The sequence below is a fragment of the Taurulus bubalis genome (assembly GCF_910589615.1).
Source record: "Taurulus bubalis genome assembly, chromosome: 18".
Classification (NCBI taxonomy): domain Eukaryota; kingdom Metazoa; phylum Chordata; class Actinopteri; order Perciformes; family Cottidae; genus Taurulus; species Taurulus bubalis.
Window position 1 is genome coordinate 5340390 of NC_136606.1, and position 25309 is coordinate 5365698.

The window sequence follows — 25309 nt, forward strand, 5'->3', positions numbered from 1 at the left end:
GAAAATAATGTACATTACTTAGTGCGCCGTGTTTACGTTACATGCGTTGCTCAGTGAAAGCTGGTGGGTTCTGTGAGTTGTAGGCATGAACGCATCCACACTAAGAGAGGAGGCCACATGAAGACACAGACCGACCCCGATGAGGTGGACGACCTCGCCACCCTCGAAGTTCTCGATGAGGTGAGAAAGTCGACAATCTGATCGTTGATACAACTACACTGTTTATCTCAATAACAGAACAACACGACTTGGCTATGATCATCCCAGTAGACACAATAGAGCCTGAAAGCATGAATTGGACCTAAAAAAAGTGCCATTCCTCTATGTTATTTGTTTTATTTGTTTTTTTTTAATGTTACAAACCTTTTTCTCACCGGTTCTTAAGTCATAAACACAGGAGAGACGTCGTTTTTTAGATCAGGATTCCGTATTTTTACCAAAGCAAAATGAAAATTTGCATCTATGGTTCCATAATAACGGAGCAATCTCCATCTCCTCATGAAGATAGTGTGATACAATCAAAATTGAAATTGGCCACAATGATTACATTTACGTCCGGGAAAAGATGTTACTCTATAGAAACTAGTTAGTATTTTCATGCAGATCTATTATGTAAGATACAGCCGTGAAGATTGCATCCAAGGTATGCTACTTGTACAATAGAGTACTTATATAGACACAATCCAAGGCCTTTCCCCTTCGCTTTTAACTCAAACATTCATCATATTTTTTTTTGCGCAGCAGCGTCTGTTGCACGGAAAAGCATTGAGAGGCGATTCATCACATCTGAGCGTTGCATTGACATATTGAATGAAACAATCAGTCTACAGTTGCCAGCGGATATTTCCAGCCATCCCTCAAGATGAGGCGCTGTGCCGGTATTAAGGGAGGCGGTGCTGCTGCTGCTGCTGTTGATGCACCTGTCCCGGCGACGTGAATACAGGAGAATGAATCACCGTCTGACGTGAAGATAATAAATACATCGACGCAAACCGCCGTCACAGGCCTCGAACCTGAGTCAGGACATAAGCTGAAGCGCCGCTTGTTATCTGTAGCAACAATGTGACGATGCAATCTGGTTTACTCAACATTATATACCCGTTTGTGTGTGTGTGTTTTTTTTAGAACACCGTCACAGAGCAGCTCCAGAATCGCTATGGGCGAGATCAAATCTACACATGTGTGGGAGACATCCTCATCGCGGTCAATCCCTTCCACAAGATGGAGATATACACTCCGCAGGTCTGTTTCTGTGTTTCCCTCTCAAACCCGGTGCTCACTAACGCACCGAATGTAGCCGAGCATATCTCATTAGTGCCTCTGCAGCTCCTCAGTCTGCTGTGTCCCGTCAAGCCTCACCTGCAAAATAGAAAGTTTATTGTCTTCCACATCCTGTACATTCATGTGCATGTTTTAAATGATCCACCCTCTCCTCTTCATAGTACACCAAGATGTACATCGGAGCCAAGCGTACGGCTAACCCACCACACATCTTCGCTGTGGCGGACATCGCCTACCAGTCCATGGTGTCGTATAATACGGACCAGGTATTGTCGTAGCGCTGGATTATTATTTTAAAGCATCCTGAAAAAAAGCATTTTTGTCGTCGTAGCATTTGGTGTCACATAACAAACACCATCACCTCGTTTAATAGAGTGAAAGTAATAGTGGCTGCGTTAGTATTAGAGGTGTATGTGTGTGTAATGTCAGTTAGAGGTTGTAAATATTTTAACAATCTCGGTGACTTCCCGTGTGCAGTGCGTTGTGATCAGCGGGGAAAGCGGAGCTGGGAAAACCGAGAGCGCTCATCTGTTGGTACAGCAGCTGACAGTTCTTGGAAAGGTGAGTCCATAAATACCTACAAGGTTTCATTAACATTGCATTGGATCTGTGCAACACATGCCTCACTGTGAACACCAATGTGAGCCAAATGAAGCGCACTTGAGGCAATTTGAACATCCTATGATCAGTGGATTTGAGGTTCCAGCTGATGCCAGTCATGATGAGCCACCCAGCTGAAAAAAGAAAGTCCCTTTTCAATTCCCTCTTTTCAGAGTCGGAAATAAGCAGCGGCGGTGTCACTTTTGATGGAAATAGCTTGAATGGAATAGAAAAGGCACATGGCAGAAAGGCATTTCTTGACAGTAGGATTATTACTTCCACTTTATTCATTTCACGGCTGCTTATCCGGAATAATGTCTCATTCAGGCCAATAATCAGACGCTGCAGGAGAAGATCCTGCTGGTCAACAGTCTGGTGGAAGCGTTTGGAAACGCCTGCACCGCCATCAACGACAACTCCAGCCGCTTCGGCAAGTACCTGGAGATGAAGTTCACCTGCGGAGGAACGGTGGTCGGAGCGCAGATATCCGAGTACCTGCTGGAGAAATCCAGGGTCATCCACCAGGCAGTGTAAATATACCTCACTTCCCTTATGCGCGACCTTACCACTATAAACCTCATTTGACATTTGCATGACTTCAAATCTCGTCTCTGTACGTTTTCTAACGGAACATTTCCAAGAAGGTTATTTTCTCTTCCTGCTGTCCAGGGTTCATCGTGTAATAGACTTTCTTTACACCTCCACTCCTCCATTTGAAAGCGCTGGCATTTGCCGTCAACCTGCACTTCAGTCACGGCGATCTTTCCTTCTTATCGCGTGTCTGGGGAGTGGAGCGGGTCAAGTGGAGGGGCGAGCCTATTTCCTGTTTGATCAAAGATTTGTGCTCGTGTTCGTAGTGGAGCTTCAAAGGCAGGCTCGAGTATTCCATTAGAAAACAGACACACGGTTCAGAGGGTTTGATTTGGCTGCAAGCATTGAGTGTAGCTACACTTTTCTGTTGCATGTGATTGGGTACTCATTTTGGAGGTAAATGCATCTTGAGCAGAGCTTCAGCTGACATTGTATTACTGTTGTCAGTACTGTGGAGCGCCTAACCTCACACAATGTAGTCACAAATATAACGATGTCCATATAGGCCTTATTCGCCGATATATTCCTACGTTTTTTCTTAAATTTGTTCAGAAAGAAGATTTCTGTTGGATTCCTGTCGTGTTCTTAAACTGCAGGAATCCCATTTGTTATGTTCGCCGGAGAAAGAACCCCATGCGCCGATGTAAAGAGTAAAGGGAATTTAATAATCGAACAAAGCAAGGCAGGCTTCCAAAAAACAGGCAGAGGAAAAAAACTGGAATAAAAAACAATCAGGGACAAGGCAGACAATCACATGGGCAGGAAGTGCAGGGACACAGAGGAGACACAGACTTCAAAATAAAACAGGAAACAACCCAACACCGTGACACCATTATCCTCAAAGAATGTAAAGCACGCGCTGATTGATCCTAATCAGCAGGTAAAAGCCCCGGCGGTCCACATAGAAGAAAAAAACAACAATGCTTTGTCAAATAAAAGACAAATAATTATTATAAATGTTATAAATGATAATAATATTGCCTTCAGCTCCGATCAGCTCCAGCCCCCTGCGACCCTGGATGGGATGAGCGGTTCCAGATGATGGATGGATACAAATATTATTGGCATTTATAATGTTAGTCTGATCTAGAGACGCGTAGATTCTGTTATCAATCCCAAATAAGAAAACATTGGTGAATATCATTGAATAATGTGCTTTTTTATCTTTTAGCATGCTTGGTTTCCGTTGTCTTATATTTGCGCCACAGGACTGGCATTCTCAAAAAGAGTGACGTGGCTCACATCGCAAGCCTCGATCTTTTCCGACCTGAATATCCGAGCTCCGTCTTTGTCTGTCTCCACAGAGGGGAGAGGAACTTCCACGTCTTCTACTACATTTACGCCGGCCTGGCCGACAGGAAGAAGCTAGCCCACTACAAGCTCTCCGACAGCAAAACACCGAAGTGGGTTTGACGTTGCTCTGCGCTTCTCTTTAATAAACACTGTTATTTCCTCCTCACGCTGCAGACGTCCTACTCCCCGCTGACACCCACAGTCTCTGCGTCTCCTTTGTGATCTGCAGGTATCTGATGAACGAGCACGTTAAATTAGGGCCTGACATCGTGAGCAACACCTTCTACAAGGAGCAGTTTGATGCGGTGGAGCAGTGTTTCAAAGTCATCGGATTCACCCTGGAGGTAGACAAAATAACTACTGCAATAATTACTGGCCTTAACCTTGATGCTAACATTCATACAGACACACTCCTGTGGTATACATGTAACGTATGAAAGTCAGTGTATAACTAAAAGACAACGTGAAGCAAGTATACTAATCTAATAGATGCCGTTTAAAACTAGTATTAGTCGTTCCTTAGGTCCACTATATTGCTCGTGGTGGAGCATGAAGCTACAGGCACATGTAGGCAGTCAGCTAATGGCATCGTGGAGGCTAATGAGGCCCGGAGAACTGATTGCCTCTGGGATCCGCGCGTCAATAACACTTATCCTGTAATCAGTTGGCAGCACTGGAGGAACAGCCCTCTCTCCGACAGAGCGCCTTGCATGAGTGTGTATGAAGATGATCTTTGAGGAAAGGTTATCTATTTTTGAAATGTTCAGACACTTTCTGACCTCTAGGAGACTTTTATATTGATTGAGCACACGGATGAATGAAAACGTTACTTTATATGAGTCTTTCATCTTCGGTGCTCAATGATCGCATTTTAACAAAACCTTTTTGTTATTTGTTTGGTTTTGTTGTATTCATAGCCTTTAAGGTATGTTAATTTTTGTATGACTATGCTTTGCTTCTCTGCAGAGCACTTTGTAAACTCTGTTTTAAAAGGTGCTATATAAATAAAGTTAGTTTTAATAAATCTTTTTTTTCTCAATAAAATGAAGCTTTGGTAAAATGCACTCTTTTTTTGTGTGTGGTTCTTTTAGCTTTTAGAAGCTAACATAGCTCACTCTAACCAGCATGTCTATTTATTTCAAAGAAACCACTGCAATTGTGGCTGTAAACATCCTCTATACATTTAATTGTCCTATTTAAATATAAATATTAAACTAAATATTACAGTGCTTGAATTGAGATTTTTGAGTGGTAGAACCATTAGCATCCATAATGCTCCCAATTGGGAGCCCTAATTGCATCTAAACGTTTATATTGGAGTGTACAAATTGCTAATTCCAGACACTAATAAGGATTAATGTGCAGGAGTTATGCAAAATTGTACCACTGATATCTGGACAGGCAAAAATGTTAATATTAAGCTCGCTGAATTTGAGAAACGGGCCTTACTGGACAGCGACAGTAACTTCAGCATGACTTTCTACATTCATTAGAAAACAGTGGAACTGACAAAAAAAAAATCCCTGCACTCCAACATGACCTGTCAAATTAAAGTACTAATAATAGATAATGAAATAGTAAAGTACAGTACAGTCTCTGTTTGATTACATATTCCAGTACCTGAGGTTGTATCGGAGGTTATTTGATATTAACGTGACATCATTCTGTTTAAAAACTCTGTTCACTGTCTCATCTCTCCTGCAGGAGCTGGGCAGTGTTTACGGCACTCTAGCCGCCATCCTCAACTCCGGCGACATTGAGTTTTCTCCGGTCGCCTCGGAGCACCAAACCGACAAGAGCGACATCTCCAACGTTTCTGTCCTGGAGAACGGTGAGAGGAAAGAGAGAGCGTCTGAATATCCTCTCCGACACTCCTCACCCTCACTCTTCTTCTCCTCTTTATCAAACTTTTATTCTGAAATACGTTATCCATCAGTGCAGAGGCATCAAATATTTTCTAAATTTAGAGGTCTTTTTGCTGACTGGTGATTAACAGAGCTGCGTAGATAAAGTTTATTCATACGATTTGTGATTTATGAAGAGAAGTTCTTCGTCACTTGCACATTCGCACACCCTGCATGTTTTTTTTCTTGCATTTATTCGACCTCAGAAATGTTAACGTTCCTTTTTAACATTCCTCTTCCAATGTCCCCTCAGTGGCGTCGCTGCTGTGCATCCGCTCAGACGAGCTCCAGGAAGCCCTGACCTCCCACTGCGTCGTGGCCCGCGGAGAGACGATCGTCCGGCCCAACACGGTGGAGAAGGCGGCGGAGGTGAGGGACGCCATGGGCAAGGCGCTCTACGGCCGCCTCTTCAGCTGGATCGTCAACCGCATCAACGCGCTGCTGCGGCCCGACAACCAGCTCGGGTGAGACCAGCAGCAGAGTGATGTGTGTTTGGCCGTCGTGAATGCAGCTTGAGGTCGTCTCAGGAGGACTACGGAGGAAAAAGTGTGCCAAACCGATGTGATCGTTGCTTTACACACTAATGTTTATTAGCCATGTTAGCAGCTATTAGTTCCTTTTGGTCCTGATTGAAACATCTCAGCTATTAGATTCCCATGATATTTTTTTTTTTACAGATAATCGGCCCCAGAAGATTGATCCTAATGACTTTGGTGATCCTCTAACATATCATCTGTTCCTCTTGGGACAGATTTAATTTGTCCAATACTTTGTTTTATCACCAAATAGCAGCCAATCTATTGACATCCCCACTAGCTTTACTGTGTTAGTAACATGTTAGCACGTTGGTATGCTAGTACAATGGCTGCTCTACATTAGCATAATAGTCATTGTAAGCATTATAGAAAGCTAGCATTAGCATTTAGCTCAAAGCTGAACAACTTTTGCAAACCCAACTTATGTTTGTGAAGAGTTTTATCTTTTTTTTCCTTTTTTTTAAAAACGTCTAAACATATTTAAATACAAATATTTCACAACCTGTAGATAGAACATTCCATATTTTGAGGGTCAGGTGCTAAGAAGTTGGAAACCACTGCTTGTGTCGACTAATTGTGAGGATGGACACAATGTAATAGGTGCATCTGTATTGTGTCTAACCACTGTGTTTTTTTCCAGGATGATAATAACCGACATACATTTGAGATGCTGCCAGACTGCAGTGGAATCAAACCAGACTTTTAAAATGCATTTCCATAAAGACACTTTCCGTCCTTGTCCCCTCCAGAGAGGAGGAGAAGGGCTTGAACATCGGCATCCTGGACATCTTCGGTTTTGAGAACTTCAAGAAGAACTCCTTCGAGCAGCTCTGCATCAACATCGCCAACGAGCAGATCCAGTTTTACTTCAACCAGCACATCTTCGCTTGGGAACAAGTAAAGACTCTGTTTCTGCCCTAGAACACTTTCCCAGTGCTCGAGTCCCTCCTGGACAGCACTCTGTGTGCATTTCTCACCTTGAAACTACCTCATTTCCATCTAAATAGTGATAACATGACTTCATTTGTCACTCCGCGCTCTAAGAGAGATGGCAGCGGTAAAATATGCTGCTGTCTTTATTTACTGGGAGAGCGAGGTTGGCGACTCTCCCTTTGTGCGCTCTCGTGGGGGTGTTTCGCCTCGGGGGTGCAGAGAATGGTTTGCTAATGTTAAATGATTTGGTCTCACCCATAGAGAGGAGCTATAAATCATCCTCAATGAGGGTCAATTAGGAGTTGAAGACAGTTAGCGTTTGACTAAATCTCACTCTTGGGTATTGTTGGCACCAGGCCCAGAAATACATTCGCCCTATACTGCCCATGTATACACAGAGCATAGGGGGATGTAGTGGACTACGGCTTTAATAAGCTTCACCTGACTGGAGCACATTGACCTGAATGTTTCCAGATTTCCGGATTCGTTTGCCTCACAGCGTGAGCGCCGTGCTCGAATAAGCGCCCTGATTTTGTATTTGTTCCCACTTTGTCCTTTTCCTCTTTGAATAAAAGGTCCTCAGTAATGTTGAGTCAGTCAACCCGTGTGATCAGGTTAGCTGAATATACAGTGTGGCTCAGCTTGCCCTCAACACATTCTGGCTTTTATTTTGGCTTGTTAATGTTTGTCTGATGACCTGGTAATGATGTGAGATGTCTTAAGTTTAGGCTTTCTCAACTTTCAAACATGACATGAAAAATAAAGAGAACATAAAATGAAAGATGGGCGCTTTCACACGCCGACATTCAGTCCTTTTTTAATTGATCGAACTCGTCTATATCAGCGTTTAATCAATAACAAGACAAGAACCTTAAAATGAATGCTGTCCCGTGTGTGCAGGACGAGTACCTGAACGAGGAGGTGGACGCCCGGATGATCGAGTACGAGGACAACCGGCCGCTCCTGGACCTGTTCCTGCAGAAGCCCATGGGGATGCTCTCCCTCCTGGACGAGGAGAGTCGCTTCCCACAGGCCACCGACCAGACCCTCGTAGGTGAGCGGCCGGCAGCTTCTTCTTCTTTGGTGGATCCACCGGTTACGCAACGCTCCCTGTCTCACGATCTCTCCGTTACTTTGAATGTTGAGCACCTGTGTTGTTACCTCGTTATTTGGGGAAAGTGCCCGAGAGAAACGGATGTATTTTATATTGCGAGGTCTATAACCACTTCTAGATAAATTCATATACTTGTATTAACTTCAGAGATCGGAGTCTGACTGGTTTGGTGGGATGAATAACTTGTATTATTGGACACTTTAGAGAAATTCGAAGATAACCTGAAAACCAAAAGCTTCTGGAGACCAAAGAGGGTTGACCTTGGCTTCGGTATCAACCACTACGCTGGAAAGGTAGCTAAAATCTGTCTCTCATAATGTGTTTCTTAAACCGAAGCTTGGCCTTCACATCTGTATCCTCCCTCCCTGCCGAACTCTAAAGGTGATCTACAGCGCCGCCGGCTTCTTGGCCAAGAACAGGGACATGCTGCCGGCCGACATCGTCCTGCTGCTGAGGTCGTCGGAGAACGAGCTCACTCGCAAGCTCGTCACACATCCCCTCACCAAGACGGGTAAAGGGGAAAGAAGCTCTTCAGTTTAGCGGCACTAAATGCGGCCTCAAAGTAAAGCAGCAGGCTATTGTGACCTATTTTAGCGAGGCTTTCCTCTCCTGACTGCCAGGCTTTTATTGTAAAAAGCTGGCCTTGGCAGCACGAGTATCCTTTTGTTGGAAGAGCAGGCGGCCGGCTCCGTTATAATCGAATCACAGAGCCAATAATCACATAGTAAAGAGTCTTAAAGCTGTCGTATGGAGCTTTTCATTCATATAAGAAGAACTACGACTGGACTCCATTGACACAGTTTCCTGTCTCAATCGCATTCCTGTGGATGAATCCGACCCGTATGAATAACTCACTGACTCTCAGCCTCTCTCTGTTTATTCCACAGGCAACCTTGCCCACACCAAGGGTAAAGGCATAAACACAATGCGCAGCCCGCGGACCCCGACACGCACCATCACCTTCGCCAAGGTACTTACAGCCCCGTCTCCACATTATCCCCGCATCGTCTTCTTCATCAAGAACTCCCCCTGAGAAGTTGTTCAATCTATTTCTCTCACTAGCAGATTTAAAATTCAGCCTCTCTTGTCTCTCCAGGTTTTATTTTTGTTCACTTCAACTGTAATTACAGCTTCTTCTATTCTAACCTTTTTTCTTCTTCTTCTTTTTCTCCACATCTCTGTCTCTGCATTTCTTATCGTAAAAGATGGGAGTGCTAACATTGTACAATTCTTTCTCTTTCAGCGAGGTAATCGGCATATTTCCGTATAGTTTGTGTTTGAGTGTAGGTTTTATTTGACCTCTCCTCCCTCTAGATCTCCTTTAAATGTGCATATAGATACAAACGTAGTGCTTTGTATATCTATTAGAGTCAGTGACAGCAGCATCCTGTGTAGATCAAGCGTACGTTTTTTACAGTTTATACAAAAATAGGTATTTTCTACAGAGGGGTTTTCTAGCCAGGCCCTTTTATTTTGAAATGTCAGTTTCTGAGCTAATGCTGAGTTTAATTGATTACGTTTTACATTTATTCTCAACATTTCAACTTTACTCTTGAATGTTTTTTTCTACTTTTTTCTCAACATATTTCGACTTTATTCTCAAAATGCAAAAACAAAACACACCCTGGCTCTAACAGTCTTCCCTAGTTGTCCCTCTATGTATCATACATACGTGTGCATGTTATTGTGCTCATGCATGTGTGCAACCTGTAGGATGCTAAACTCATAAACGTCTGTTTATAGCAGCAGGCCTCACGCTGAAAACTACATTTAGTCAAATAACTTTCAAAATGAATAAAAAAAAACACTACTGGTGAAAAGGGGATAGAACATATTACAAATAAATATATATCATCATTAAATCTCCCTAGTTGAATACTGACAGTAAGACCATTTTTCAGTTTTCTGAAATGTTTAAATATTAAATATTACCGTAATTCTTGTTTAATTTTGGTGACATATTAATCAAAGTTCTTTGATTATCTCATTTGAGCGCTCCATTAATAGGAAAATACTGTTAGCCATGTTTTTAGAAATACAATTTTGTATAAATATCATAAAATTAAATACACTGATCATTGTAAAAGAAAAATAAACTTATAGTTACCAATATGAAACTTCCCCAGTTCATTACTTGCATGAAGACACTTATCTTTTGCATGAGTTTATTAGTTAAGTTTGTTGAAATATTATTTTTAAATATGCAAATTAGACATTATCCAATGCTATCTTTTCGTGAATTTAGAAGAACTCCACAAACTATAATAAATACCTTAATGTGCATTTTTTATGTTTCCTCTCCACTTGTCTATATAGACTATAAATATATATAAATTGACCAGTGCATGACAATTATGTTTTTGCCTGAAGTGTCTCGGCTTAAAGCGATTCCTTGAGAAAAACGTTAAAACTTTCAATTTTGCATTCAAAGCATTCAATAATCAGTCCAATTGTTGCCAACGGGCAAATAAAATCCTTCCTTGAGTGGATTTCGTTAAACTCGATTGCACTGCCGAATGTTGGGCTCGAGGCAATTTGCTCACCTAAAAGCAATTGACAGTAGCTACATTAATGAACAGTGTTTGATGAGTTCTTGAATCTATTTCCATTCATCTGCATAAGTTAGAGGGAAAGCTCATCAAAGGCTTCTCTCTTAAGAGGCCCAATGAGCTTCGGGCTGACGGCTTGCTATAAACTGCTTTCCCCTCGGGGTGATGGCGCTGAGAATTAGACGTGGAGCCTTTTAAATGTTACCAAATATGTGCAGGTTAATACATTTGTATATTTATATTTACGTAGCACTCTGTGTTGTCTTTTTTTCGACTGTTTTTATTCGCACATAGTTGAGTAGAGCAGTTTTAAAGCAAATTGTTTGATTTTGAAGTTATAGCTTCAGACCACTTGTATTCATGCAGATGGTACACTTGATTCCTATCAATCTTTGCGTCTCTTTTGCAGTCTTCTCGGGATTTAAAGCTCGCTCCTGAAAAGAAACGCTTGCTTCCTGATGACACAGTGCAAATGCAAACGGTGATTGGTGATTTTTCAACAGGAGATATAAAAAGCTTAAAATGTGACCTTCTAAAGATGTGACTAGTTGTTAATACTCGGCATTAACTTTAAGTCTGTGTCGTCCTCTTATGCTCAAGCTCGACCCGCTTGGCTAAAAGGTTCCCTCCCGCCTCGTGAAGTAGTTTGTCAAGCTTTATGTCTGCAGAGAAACATACAGTTGGCCATGAATTATGTGCATTTCTGACCAGCTTTGTTTGTTTGTTCAGCCGGGAGAACCTGCAGACGCGCCTTGCCACCCGAGAGAAACCACCAACATGAGGACTCAGACGGTGGCCTCCTACTTCAGAGTACGTCTCCTCACCCAAGTCTTCACGTTTAGGTTTCAGGGACTTTCTTTGTGCAGATGTGTTGTGGACAGATCTCTCTTTTCTGACCAACATCGTCACAGAAACCCTTTAGCAAGTTGCCTTATAGGTTTCAGTTCAAGGTTATGTATTGTATGTTTATGTCTTTTTAATAATATAATGTAATTAATAATAATAATAATAATAATGCAATTAATTTGTAACGCACTTTTCCTTCAAAAGAATCTCAGAGTGCCACAGAGCCAAAATATAGTAAAACAAATAAAAACATAGTTAAAATATAGTTAAAGCAACCCATAATAATAATAATAATAATAAAAAATCTCTGACAATGAATTAACAAAAAGTAAAAAATGCCTTCCTGAAAAAAAAGGTTTTTAGGCCAGTCTTAAAAGAGTTCAGCGTCTATAATATATTATATTATATAAAATAATAATAATACAAATAATTGATACTGCATTGTGAAAATACTTCTCTACAAGTAAACGTCCTGCATTAAAAATGTACTGAAGTAAAAATATGCAAGTATTGTCTGCTTAATTTACTTTAAATATAAAACTAAATGTACTTCCCTGTCAGTGTTTTATTATTATATATGATGTTTTATTATTATATATGATGTTTCTAGATTAATATTACTGCTGCATTAATGTGGATGTTGAGAAGTTACTCAACACATAAAAGAAAGCATTATCCTTCATCAGAAATAGAAAATCTACAAATTTGGATGAGAATATGTTTTAACAATATTGTAATGTGGAAAGTAACTAACGCTGTCAGACAAATGCAGTGGAGTTTAAAGTACAATACCTCTGAGCTGTAGTGATGTAAAAGTTTAAAGTTGCATTAAAATGGAAATACTCAAGTGAAGCACCTCTTCCCCTCTTTCTAGTACTCTCTGATGGACCTGCTGTCCAAGATGGTGGCGGGTCAGCCTCACTTCGTCCGCTGCATCAAACCGAACAACGACCGCCAAGCCAACAAGTTTGACCGGGAGAAAGTCCTGGTCCAGCTGCGGTACACCGGCGTCCTGGAGACCGCCAAGATCCGAAGGCAGGGCTACTCCCACCGCATCCAGTTCGCCAACTTCATCAAGAGGTCAGCAGAAGGAGGCAATCAGTGTGTGTGTGTGTGTGTGTGTGTGTGTGTGAGAGACGTATCAGGGCTCCAGCTGACGAGCCTGACCGTTACAGGTATTACATCGTGGCGTTCCACGCTCACGAGGAGCCGCCCGTGACTCAAGAAACATGCGCCACCATACTGGAGAAGGCCATGCTGGAGAACTGGGCCATGGGGAAGACCAAGGTGAGTAGCGGAAAGTTTGCACGCTTTTACTGCGGGCCTGTCATCAAGTTAGTTATACTATATTATACTATATTTTAATTTTTAAGCAATAAGAGCAGGAACAGGTCTCTTTTGCAGCCTTTGGTTTTCTATTCTTTGTCGCATTCTGGAAACAGTGAGAGGGAGAATGCCACAAGACCTGCAGGTTCAAGCAAGAAAAGTCTCTATGGAAGTGTCACTGAGCAGCAAAGTGGGGCCAAGATTTACCAAAGTGAAGTACAGCAAAAAGGGTTTTACAAAAATAACAGCGACAGACCGTCATGCCATTCCCTTGATGGGTTCCCACTGGTTTCCCAATACCACTGACGCCAACACAAGGTCCACCTGAGCTGGTTTTGATTCCCTAATCTCATTTAATAGCCATGAAGGCGAGGCTATGAAAATCAGGACTGCGTGAAGTTCATTAACGATCCACGACTTTACCAATTTATTGTACAACATGTGAGATTGTTTGCATGAGAAAAGGATATTATTAAATGCCACACTGAACTCTATTGAAAAAAGTGCCACCTCAGTGGAAGGAGGCGACTTGCTCTTTTCATCTTATATATATATAATTCAGATTCAAGCTTGTGAGACACTGCAGATGAACATTGGGACACATTTTAACAGAAATATATCTCCATGAAACTTCTCCAGTGCATTAGTGGCAATTAGTTTTTTGTAATTTCAAGTGTTCTGAAATTCTTGGTTGAAATATGCAAATATTATATTATAGTATCTTTATTAAATATGTGCTAATTTTCAGATAATATATGAACAAACACTGGAAGGTTTGCTGGATGTATAGTAAATACTGAAGTGAAGATATCTGGCTCAGAGTCTGAAAAAACTCATTTTATGAGAGCAACCTTTAAATATATGTTTCGTAGAATTCCATACATGTAGTTGAAGACACTACAGGTGAATAGGGTAAAATATTTTAACTAATATATATCACTATGAAACTTCCCCAGTTGATTACTTACATTAAGACAATATTTTTTTGGATTACAAGTTTCCCGAAATGTTGCAAATGAGGCGTTATCTAGTGGTCATTTTTGGTAAATTTCGGAGAAATCTACAGACGCAAATAGATAATGTAGTAAAATATATGTAACAAATGTATGTTTGCTTTACATTAGAAACCAATGCAACTTGCGGTTCCAATGCAGTATTAGTAACTAAACAAGTAAAACAGATCAAAGATAATAATACCTTAAAAACAGAGTTTACAAAGAAGCAAAGCATAGTCAAGCATAATGCCAACATCGAAACAAAAAAGGACCATACCATAAAGGCAATGAATACAACAAAACCAAACAAATAACCAAAAAGAGCAAATGGATAAAATAAACAAACAAAAACAGGGGAACAAAAGAACTGCATAAAAGGACGACATCACTTAAAAGCAATTCTATAAAAATGTTTTTTAAGAAGTGATTTAAAATAAGTTTTGGATTCTGCAGGCGTTGATAAGCTGATAAGCGTTGATAAGTTCACGTCTCGGGTGTGTCTACTCTCAGGTGTTCCTGAAGTACTACCACGTGGAGCATCTGAACCTGATGGTGCAGCAGGCCACCAAGCGGGTCGTCCTGCTGCAGGCTTACGTCCGAGGCTGGATGGGAGCCAAGCGGTACCGGCGGCTATTAAAGGATCGAGAACAGAGCGCTCTGGTGCTGCAGTCAGGTTAATAAACCGTTCACTCTGTTATCCACTGGAACACCAAGCAGCTATCCCTATGTTTTTCATGCCAATTCATGCTTTTGATTCGCGCTCTCCAGCTTACAGGGGTCATCAAGTCCGGAAGAGGGCGGCTGACGAGAAAAGCAAAGCCAAGTTTGAGGCCTTCATCGTCCAGTTTCAGGCTGGTAAGAAGAAGCTGAGGCGGAAACAGACGTCCAACGCGATATAAGGTTGTGTGTGTTGCATTGGTTTACGTTTCTCTTGTCGCCTTCTTCAGTTTGCAGGGGCTATCTTGCGAAAAAGAAATACAAGGAGTTGGTAGATGAGAAGAACAAAGCTGCAACCAAGATTCAGGCTCGCTACAGAGGCCACAAGGAAAGGAGAAGCTTCCAAAGAAAACGGTATGAAAAGAGAGGACATTTAAAAAAATAAAACGCTGAAAAAAACATGTTTTTTTTTGACAAGTTGTTGTTTGTAGGGATGCCAAAGAGAAAGAGAAAGCCGAGAAGGCCCTGAAAGAAGCAGAGGAAGAGACTCCTGAACCGGAGAAGCTCACCGGGGAAGAAAATCCCCCTCCTCCCGCCGACGGAGCGGCTAACGAGGGAGATGAAACGAAGGCGGCCGTGGTCCTGCAGAGCAACTTCAGGGGCTACAAAGAGCGGAAAAAGTTTAAGGAGAGAAAAAAGACGATGGCCGGGGCCGAGTTGGAGCTGCCGCCGGATGCAGTGGTGGAACAAGAAGGTGGACGAGAGCCAGCCGGCAAAGAGGAGGAGAAGACGGCCGATAAACCAGAGGGGAACGACGACGAAGATGAAAGCACGTACGAAGCCGAGGAGAATGATGACAGCGATCACACACAGGTGCCAGAAGAGGACGAGCATACAGAAGTGTCGGATGAAGAGGCGATCGAGGTACCAGATGCTGGAAATGCAAAGCCGGCGGAGGACAAGGAGGAGGAGGATGGAGAAGAAAACGCGGCAGGAGGAGAGGTTGTGAATGTGGAAGAAGAAACCAAGGCGGCCACCGTCCTCCAGAGTAACTTCAGAGGTCACAAAGAGAGGAAGAGGTTGCAGGACGAAGGCAAGATCCCAGCTAAGAAACAGAAAGCAAAAAGTCCCACTGGTGACGAAGAGGAAGGGCCCACAGCGAGCAGCGCAGCGGGTGAGGAAGAGCCGCCCAAAGTACCAACACCAGCAGAGGAAGTCGACATCGGGGCGACAGAAAAGGAAGAAGAATCAACGAAAGCGGAAGATGTTTCCTCAGGAGACCAAGACGAGGCCAAAGCAGCCGTGGTGCTTCAGAGCAACTTCCGCGGCCACAAGGAGCGCAAGCGACTCGAGCAGGAAGGGAAGATCCCGAAGAAGACGAAGAAGACGGAGGAGAAAGAAGTAACGGCAGAACCGACGGAAGAAGAAGAGCAGGCCGAGCCGACGGAAGAACCGGTGCCAGAATCCGTGCCGGATGCTTCCGCGGAGAACTCGGGAGGGCCGGACGAGGAAAAAGCCGCCACGGTCCTCCAGAGTAACTTCAGAGGCCACCGGGACCGGAAGAAACTGAAAGCGGAGAGAGAGACGCAAAATAAAACAGAGGGAGAAGACGGCAATGACGCGGCAGAGGAAACCAAAGAGGAGGCCGAGGAGGAGGAGGCCCTGGATGTTGCGGACGTGATGATAGAGCATAAAGAGGAGACGGATGCAGAAAGAGAGAGGCTGGAGGAGGAGCAGGCGGCCGTGAAGATCCAGAGCAACTTCAGAGGCTACAAGGGCAGAAAGAACCTCAAGGTCAACAAGCAAACAGCGCGGACAGAAGCTGCCCGACTGGAGAGCTTCTCCAAACAGGTAATGTCCTTTAACACGTTTTGTTTTGCTCCCTTCTTTTTTTTCCCTCCCCGCATATATATATATATATATATATATATATATATTTATTTTTATTCAAAATCTCTTCTACAGGTATCAAAAACGTCGAAGGACTTCGTGGCCCTGCAGCAAAAGTTGAATGAGATCATCCAGGCCCATCAATCAAACCCAGAGAGCAACGGCATGTTTGTGAGAGGAAAAGCAATCAATGGCTACGCTCCTCGGAGTCACCAATCAAGTAAGATAATCCAGATTGGCTCTGAGAGAAGAAGAAAAAACACTTATAAAGAAATACATATAATTCAGAAAAGTTGCCGCCGATTGACCCGAGGTTAATGTGCATTCTTGTTTTTTTTGTAGCCATCAGATAATTAAGGAAAACAGGTTGCCTGTCTGAAGAGGACATTTATCTATTCTTTCGCTCTATCCATCATTCACCACTGTCAAATACAAAAGCCTTGATTGTAAATATGCAGGATTTGAGGCAGGAATGGTTGCTTGTTCAGTATTTATTGTTTTAAAAGTTAAAGGTGTGTGGAGATGCAGAGGTATTATTACCGTCTTCTCACAGAACAAGTTGATGTCTTTTCTCCCTCGTGATCCTCGATTGGATCGGGAAGACCCGGGAAAGTCAAGCGCTTCCCTCCCCCGACGTGTCATCAGAAGTTAAATTAGATTTGCACAGGTGATAGGTGTAATTGCTTTCGAGGTGGCGAGCGGCGGGCGGGGAGACGGCAAATTGAAAGTTCAACGTCTCAGCCAAACGGAGCTGGCAGCTAAAATGTCACCGTCGCCGTGGGTTCAGGTGTCTTGAGAGGATAATGTAATAATTATGTAATAATATCAATGATTGCCTTTTCTTAGCCGTGTTAATTCCGCCATCCGAGTGTAGGCTTAATACATCTTTGTGTTTCCAGTGTTTATGCTAAGCTAAGCTTCCTGGCTGCTAGCTTAAAATCAAACAAGCAGGGTGATTATTGATCTTCTCATCTCGCATGAAAGCAAATATTCATGTTTCCTAAAATGTCCAACTATCTTTAATTGAAATTTCTTTACATGCAGTTTTAGATCTGCTTCTGTCTAATTGTATATTGATGGAAAACACAGACGTAAGAGTGAAACAGTACACACACACACACACACACACACACACACACACACACACACACACACACACACACACAAACACACACACACACACTACTCCACACAGAGTTTGCCCTTTACAGGCTTTTCTTTAGCGCATTACGACGCCTGAGGTAAAGCAGAATAAATTATCTGTGTTATTTCCAGCGGGTTACTGCAACTCACGATTTAAATTACACTTTCCAGCCCCACTGGGTCATTTCCTCCATCAACAGTCATAAACTGTAAATTTCATCGGCACAATAAACCTCATCAGAATCATTTGTGACGCACACAATGAAAGCAGAGCGATGCCGGTCCCATTGTTCTTCACTGGGAAAGGTCGTCAAATGTCACGTCGCGTTTTGTGAGCAAGCGTTTTCCAACAATTATGGCAGGAATTAATAAGAGGGCGTGTGTGTGAAATCGGCTTAACGTTGTTTGAGCAATGCAGAATGACCTTTTAGATGAAATTGTTCAATGATATTACAAACTTTTCGCCTCCTTTACCTGAAAGCCTCTGCACATGACGGATCGCTGTGCCGTTTTCTTCTTGTGTGAACACTGATTGATAATGAGCAACAAGCAAAGGTCGTTGTAATATGTTAATAATTGCACTTCACATGCCCAAAGAGGAATATGGTTAACGGTCACGACAAATATGATAGATTGCAACACACCCACGACGGTATGGGAGGTGTTATGCATGAAAAGCCTCCCAGCCGCTCTCTTGATGTTCAGTACAATGCGGGGAATCACTGTGATGTGGATCGGTGCAAAGTTATAGGACACTTTGTTTGTGTCAAAGGTTGTTTCACATAATCTCTATTGGAAACTTCCAACTGGCAGGCCTTAGGGTTAACTGCAGCATGTGTGGAGGGCAGTTAGATAAGCACAGCAGAGTCAAAGGTCAGCGTGGTGCCACAGCGCACTCAATAGTTCCTCTACCACGGTTGTTATGACCTCACCACTCTGGCGCTGTGTGATCATGATGATCAGCCACTAAAGTGATGCTGTGCTTTTTTAAATGTATTTGGAAAAAAAATATTCTAAACCTCTTCTAAATTTCATCACAATGTAAAAGAAAGAAAACACCAGATAACGTCACATCTTGTTGTTAAAAGTCACAATCTCAAAGATCTCCGTTTTTGTTCTCTTTGGCGCCCCCTCTGGCGATAAGTGGTAAATGCAGGTGTGTTTTTGGATCCCACTTACAGAGACAGGTTTGCTTGCTTCTGAACGTCAAATTTGTTCCATGTCTTTGGATCAGTTTGTCGTCATCGTTCTTTTTCTTTGTTTGTACGAACAAAGAGCATTTTACATTATGAAAAAAAAAAACAGTGGTGAACTCGAGTCCACACTGGGAGAAATCCATTACAGAAAAGGTAGAACAATATGTGTCCCTCTTTAATATGAACCTCAGCTTCCCATAATGCATGCAGGCCAATCATAAACTCTCTAAACTCTCAATGTATATATATATAGACACTTTTACACTTCTTAACCTTTTAAAAACCAAGGTATTTTTTAGGATTCTGCTTGAAATAACATACCCAAACTAAAACGGGTGTATCTCTGCAACCACTAGGGCTAGTGGAATAATTCTGGTGTTATAATAAAAGGTACACATGTGAGATTTTGTTCATATGTGTAAATATCAGTGTATATGTTTAAGTAGAAGTTTCAGTTCTGCCTCACCTATATAGGTGCCATGGTGCTTAAAGGGTTGTTGCAGCCAAATACACCTAAAACAAAAATCTGACCGCTTTTGTTAAAAGCTACAATAAACTGAATATTGCAGAAGTATAAAAGTGTATTTGAGGTTTAGTTTTCAGTTTAGTGTCTGGTCCTTTGCACTCCAACAGGAACCATTATGTCAGTCAACATTAAACCACTGTCCGATGTCTTTAACAGTCTCTGCAGCTGACAAGAGGCAGTCGAGGACCCCCCGCAGGACCCAGCAGCCGAAGACCCTGAACACACCAGAGGACTCCACCTATTACAACTTGATTCATGTGAGTCAGAAAGAGAGGAACGATTTTAGATAGTTAGTCACAAAGCTGTGCTGACAGCTGCCACGTGACGTCTATCGGCTATCGGCTGCCACAATGCTCTATTGATCGGCCATTTTCTTTTCTTCCTGTGGTACTCTTTGCCTTCATATGTTCCAAAAGCAAGATATATCGGACTATTACAAAGTTGTATGTTCCAGAGTTTCTTTTGTACATTTGACAAATACATTTCTTCAGCAGTTTCTATTTTTTGTATATGCTTCTTATTCAATGTTCTTCTTACGTAATTATGTTCAATGTTCCATGTTTTCAGCGAGCAATAGCTCCTCACAAAATTGCTCTTTTTGCAGCACTTAAGGTTTGTTTACAATGCTGTTACTTCTATTTAGTTGATGTAGTTATATACAGTATAATGCATCTAGTCAATAATTGAATCAATTAATAACAGAAAGAGTATGACAATTGTGTTATGCACTATTGTTTCTGAACATGATTGACCAGATGATTATTTGATTACTCACTTCCAAGTGTGATCACATGTATTGGAGCAAAATTCACTGAAGATCTTTAAGGCAATTAATTAATATTTTAGAAATTCTTTTATTAATTGAGAAATGAATAACTGTAACACAACATCTTAAAACAGTGGTTCCCAGTATCGCTTCACAAACCTCCAACGGGTCAGATGAGTCGAACAGGATATGCTGAAATAAATACAGTATCTTCATAAAGTCATGTTTTTTTTCTTGACTTTAACTCAAGAAAAAGCTAAAGTTTCATCAAGTAAAAGTCCCAAAACTATAAGTGTAATATTGTTTTAATGCCAGCTTGTTTTGGCATTAAATACACGTTTCATGTTGTCTGAGGACAAAGATAAGCATTCGCACGTTACAGGAATATCCGAGAAAACAGCTGTTCAGTCATGAGAGTTAAATGTTCACGATGTCAGAATAAATTTGGCAAAGACGTTTCCATATCCCATTTAGCGTATTAACAGAGTCAAAAAACAACCTCCAGCGAGCATTAAAACAATGTTTGTGCAATTTCTTAATTTGTTTTGAATTTTTTTTGTAATTTGTCTGTCTCCATACAGCTTTTCTAATGAAAATATGTGCATGGTAACATTGTCTATTTGTCTAATAGTCAAGGACTCTAGAGGAAACGTCAGAACATCACTAAAGTCACTAGGATTCCTCCTCTGGGAACCATGAACGTCGGTACAAAACTGCATAAGAGTCCATCCTGGATGCTGCTAGCATGAAGAACACGAGTCTTTGTTAACTTGCAAACAAATGCAGCCTTTAAAGGGCCAAACAGCCTTTGTTTTACCGGGGTTAAGAGCCAAAAGGTTGGGAACCACTGTTCTAAAACCACTTTCTTTTGCTTTTCCCGAACACGGAGATTACGAGCGTTTGATTGACATGTGGTTATCTGTGCTCTGTTTCTCTCCACCCAGCGGTCTGTCCAGGATGATAAACGCAAGCCCAGGAAAGAGGAGTAAGTGTGGCCGCTCCTATTTCAACCTGAATTCAACAACCTATCGCTCCTCTTTTTAAGAGGTTGGCCCGCTGCCCGCTTGCCCGGCACCAGCAGGAGTAATGACTGCCGCTCAGCGCCGGCATAAGGATGGCGTCTGAGTCCGAACTTTACGACCTGCAGAACTACAACGCGTCCTCCGTGACATTAATTAGCATTCGCTAAATATACTTACATTTCATGTCAGGCATCAGAAATATTAGTGTGGAGGTAAGGTGTGATATAAATTGCTAAATAGGCGACAAGAGAGAGCGTGCGTGGATGTGTGTGTGTGTGTGTGTGTGTGTGTGTGTGTTCATGTAAATGTAAGGTGAGCGTATACCGCCCAGAGTGCGGGGGTGAAGATAGAGCGATAGGGCTGTGCTGAACAAGAAGGGGGCCCAGGGTACTTTATCACAGCAGTCTGAAGAGACACACACATGCACACACACGCACACACACACACACACACACACACACACACACACACACACACACACACACACACACACTGCACATCAAGGGTAATAATTTGTAAGCAGATAAATAAAGCCAGCGATGGACAGGAGCAGTTTACATGCATCATTAAGGATGAGAAGGTCAGCAGGAAAGATAGCATCTCTGGCTGAAGCTGACAGAGGAGGAGGAGGGGAGACGGGAGAGGGTGGGCGGTGAGAGGACCGAGGACTGAGGAGTAGACAAAGGAGATGCTAGGAAACGGGAGTAAAGGCGTGCAAAGAGAGAAATAGGTTAATAGTTAATCAGATACTGTGATAGAGAACCACAGATTTTATATTTTATTGCCAATAGTAAAGCAATGATCTGTTACATTTCTGTTTTCTACCTGCTATTAAGTCACAAGCTAAAGTTTTGGGCACATCAAAATATTTAACCTGATGGTGGCACTAAGGGAAACATGTTCATATACAAGTTATCACCAAAGCTCTTACAGTTCATTCAGTAGGAGGACATGGATGTCTGAATTTAAATTTCATAATAACCCATCCAGAAGTTGTTGCGATATTTCTCTCAAAACCACAAATGTCAACCTCGTGATGGCGCTGAAGGAAAAATCGCCGCCGACATCTTGGATTACGGTCGTCGACATCTTGACTATTTTATGCATCCAGTGAAATGACGTTGATGAGCGATCTGTCAATCACATTAAGCCACACCCCAAATCATACTCTTCTTTATGGTCTGTTTGACTTTAAATTACCATAGTTTACTAAATGGACATCATGCTGTATTGAAGAAGACTTGCAACTAGAGATTGAGACAATATGATGACAATGTTTACTGAGGGAATAAATCAAGAGAGAAGTAGAGTCATTTTATCATAGACTTCTTTACAACCAGAGGAGTCGCCCCCGGGTGGCCACTAGAGAGAATGCAAGTGTATCGGTTTCACTTGTCAGAACCGGAGGTTGTCGTCTGGCTGGTAAAATGTAGTAATTCAGCCAGAGAAAATGGGATAATTACAATGGAGGGGAAATGTTCATTTCATCCCCAGAGCAGCACATCCATCATGCTTCATCAGCCTTCAGTAGAATCTAGAGCTACGCTTATAAGGTCAACTCCAGCCTCAAACTCATCACCACTTTAGAACGAGATCATCGAGAGTTTACTGGAAAAAAATGTTTCTAATGTTGCAGCGTTGTCGTCACGAAGACACTGATTTCCAATAGCGGTCATCACGTATATTAGTAGTGTGTGAACCGTATTGATCTCCACATGGAAACTATTCTTCTCACTTCTGTTCATTTGGAGGTCAGAGCGAAGGTTCAGCCGTATCGTGATGCTGTTTGATAACTTACATAGCAGACACTGTCTGTTCTAGCCTTTCCTCTATAACTATGTATGTCAGACGCATAATGCATATTTCAGCCTCTATCTTCTTAATGTCAGAATTGTTTTCAAAATGACCAGCAAAACCCACTTTTGAAGAAAGTACATCAACAAATAACTAGAGAGCATGTGTACCTGAAAAAGGAGCAATCCGTAAAAACAGGGAGATTAAACTTCAGGTTTCTGCAGATATCAACCCAAGTCTAACTATACATTGACCCCAGTAGGGTTTTGCCAATATGTTAAAAAGTTGACCAACCAGCGATTGCAGATATATTTGCAAGGGTGTGCGTCTTCCTGTCTGCATCCCTTCTCTTTGTGCTCCAGTCCAGGGAAGCTGCTGGAGATGGATGACCACTACTACCAGACGCTGTCCTCCAGCAGGTCTGAGCCCTGCATCTCCACAGAGGACTCGCCACCCGCCGGCGTGCCCGAGAGGAGGCCGACCATCGTGAGGGGAAGCTCCATGGACGGCAGGCAGTCGACAGAGCAGACGCCGGCTGCTGCCAGCAGACCGACCAGAGAGAGGGCCGCCACTGAACCCGAGTCTCGCACACCTGAGTGTAACAACAGGTGTGTCCTCGTCCTCTGCGGTGTGTGTTTGATTTAAAAAAGATCAGAGAAACGGATTCATAACTCACAGGTCATAGATGTTGACCTCTCTGTGCGATTACTAATTTCAGCTCCTCTGAAAAGCAGCGGAGAGTCAACTTCCTGTTTAGGAGGCCCAGTGTCCCAGAACAATGTTTAGCACCAGAATATCCTGTTATGTTGGCCATCTTGTTTTTTTGTTGAGCTAAGTATGACGCTGAATAAGACATTTTTAAAATGACCAAAACATTGCAAATAACTTTGAAAGGGTTGAAGTTCTAAGACGAACACACAGACAACGGCGTGGTAGCGACCTGTCAATCACCTTGTAGCCCCGCCCTAAAGCATACCACACTTTATGCTCTATTTGACTCTAAACTCGACCATAATTTACTAAATCCACATTATGTTGTATTGACGAAGGCTTGACAATAGAGATTTGTTTGTACAATGTTTACTGAGGTAATAAATCAAGTGATAAGTAGAGTCATTTTCTCATAGACTGCTATACAACCAGAGGGGTCGCCCCCTAATGGCCAATCGAGAGAATGCAGGTTTATGCACTTCAACATGGGCTTCACTTTTAAGAACCGGAGGTTGACGCCTGGTTCAAAGCAAACATTTTAATGCATTTAGAAGATGGAACAAACTGAGTTAACATGATAACATTGTAGAAAATATAGTTACCTTGTTAAGAGAAAATATTGATTAAGGGTACCTTGAATTAAAGACTGCAGGTGGATTTCACAAACCTGCTGCTAAATGCTGGACACAGAGGGAAGGACCTCACACGTTGTGTATTGTAGCCTCACACCTGTCAGGATCAGTCTCTCTCTTTACAGATCAGCTCTTTTCACCCACAAAAAAGCCACACTTGCCTTCGACACTCCAGTTGGTCAAAGTGACAAATACAAGTACATATTTCATCTGTTTTCCTATTGCCGCCTGCACTGACTCAGACAGCCCACACATGTGATAAATGATGGCTGGGGAGGATAAACAATATGAAATCTCTCTCCTGGGCGTGAATCGTTTCATTATCTTCGTTATCTTTTCTTCTTTTCTTGCTACCTCTCCCTCTGTCTTTGTGTTCACTGTGGTCTCTTGTGTTGTGTTCACAGGCTCTCACTTCCCAGAATGCCCTCCACAGAGAGTCGAACCGACGACAACCCGTTTGACTTCAGACACCTGCTGAGGAAGACCTCCCAGAGACGAAGGCTCATCAAACAGTACTGACCACACAACTGGACTTTTCAACCATTTGGCTCATAATCTATCAGAATCTGAATATGGCGATGTATAATCATATCATGCTGTAAAACATATGCATCTAAGCTTCTTAAAACAACTGATAAGTCACGTATATGAAAAGCATTGATTATAAGTCATACTGATGCAAACAGGATGAAAGTAAATGTAAATAATAAAATGTTTTACCCTTAAAACTGTTAATGAAGGTTTATTTATGTGATTTGTAAGCTAGTCATTCTACTTTAGCTCATTTGCCTGCATCAGTTTCTTTTGGTCAAACATGAAGGATGTCCATATCCACTTAAACATCAACTATAACTGTATAACATATATATATCATGTAAATACAACATCCATGCTCTTACACTTGAATACTTTGCATTTCAACCCATTTCGACGAATGTATCTTTCTTAAAAGCTGCTTCACTGTTGTCAAAATTGTAAGAAATGTACATTTTCTCCTCTGCTGT

The 25309-nt window shown here is 42.2% G+C and overlaps 1 protein-coding gene across 1 annotated transcript; it reads left to right on the forward strand.

Annotated features, from left to right (window-relative positions):
• Positions 1-117: 117 nt before the first annotated feature.
• Positions 118-24824, forward strand: myo3a (myosin IIIA; the record flags this gene model as incomplete). The annotated part of the gene is made up of 25 exons (XM_079234221.1): positions 118-180; positions 1126-1242; positions 1443-1547; positions 1759-1842; positions 2209-2411; positions 3681-3875; positions 3995-4109; positions 5470-5596; positions 5923-6133; positions 6955-7102; positions 8039-8188; positions 8634-8763; positions 9140-9222; positions 11531-11611; positions 12522-12727; positions 12823-12934; positions 14479-14641; positions 14737-14823; positions 14916-15039; positions 15117-16476; positions 16627-16735; positions 19537-19637; positions 21091-21131; positions 23325-23570; positions 24710-24824. The coding sequence occupies 25 exons, from the start codon at positions 118-120 to the stop codon at positions 24822-24824; spliced, it is 4476 nt and encodes a 1491-aa protein (XP_079090347.1).
• Between the last annotated feature and the right edge of the window lie 485 nt (positions 24825-25309).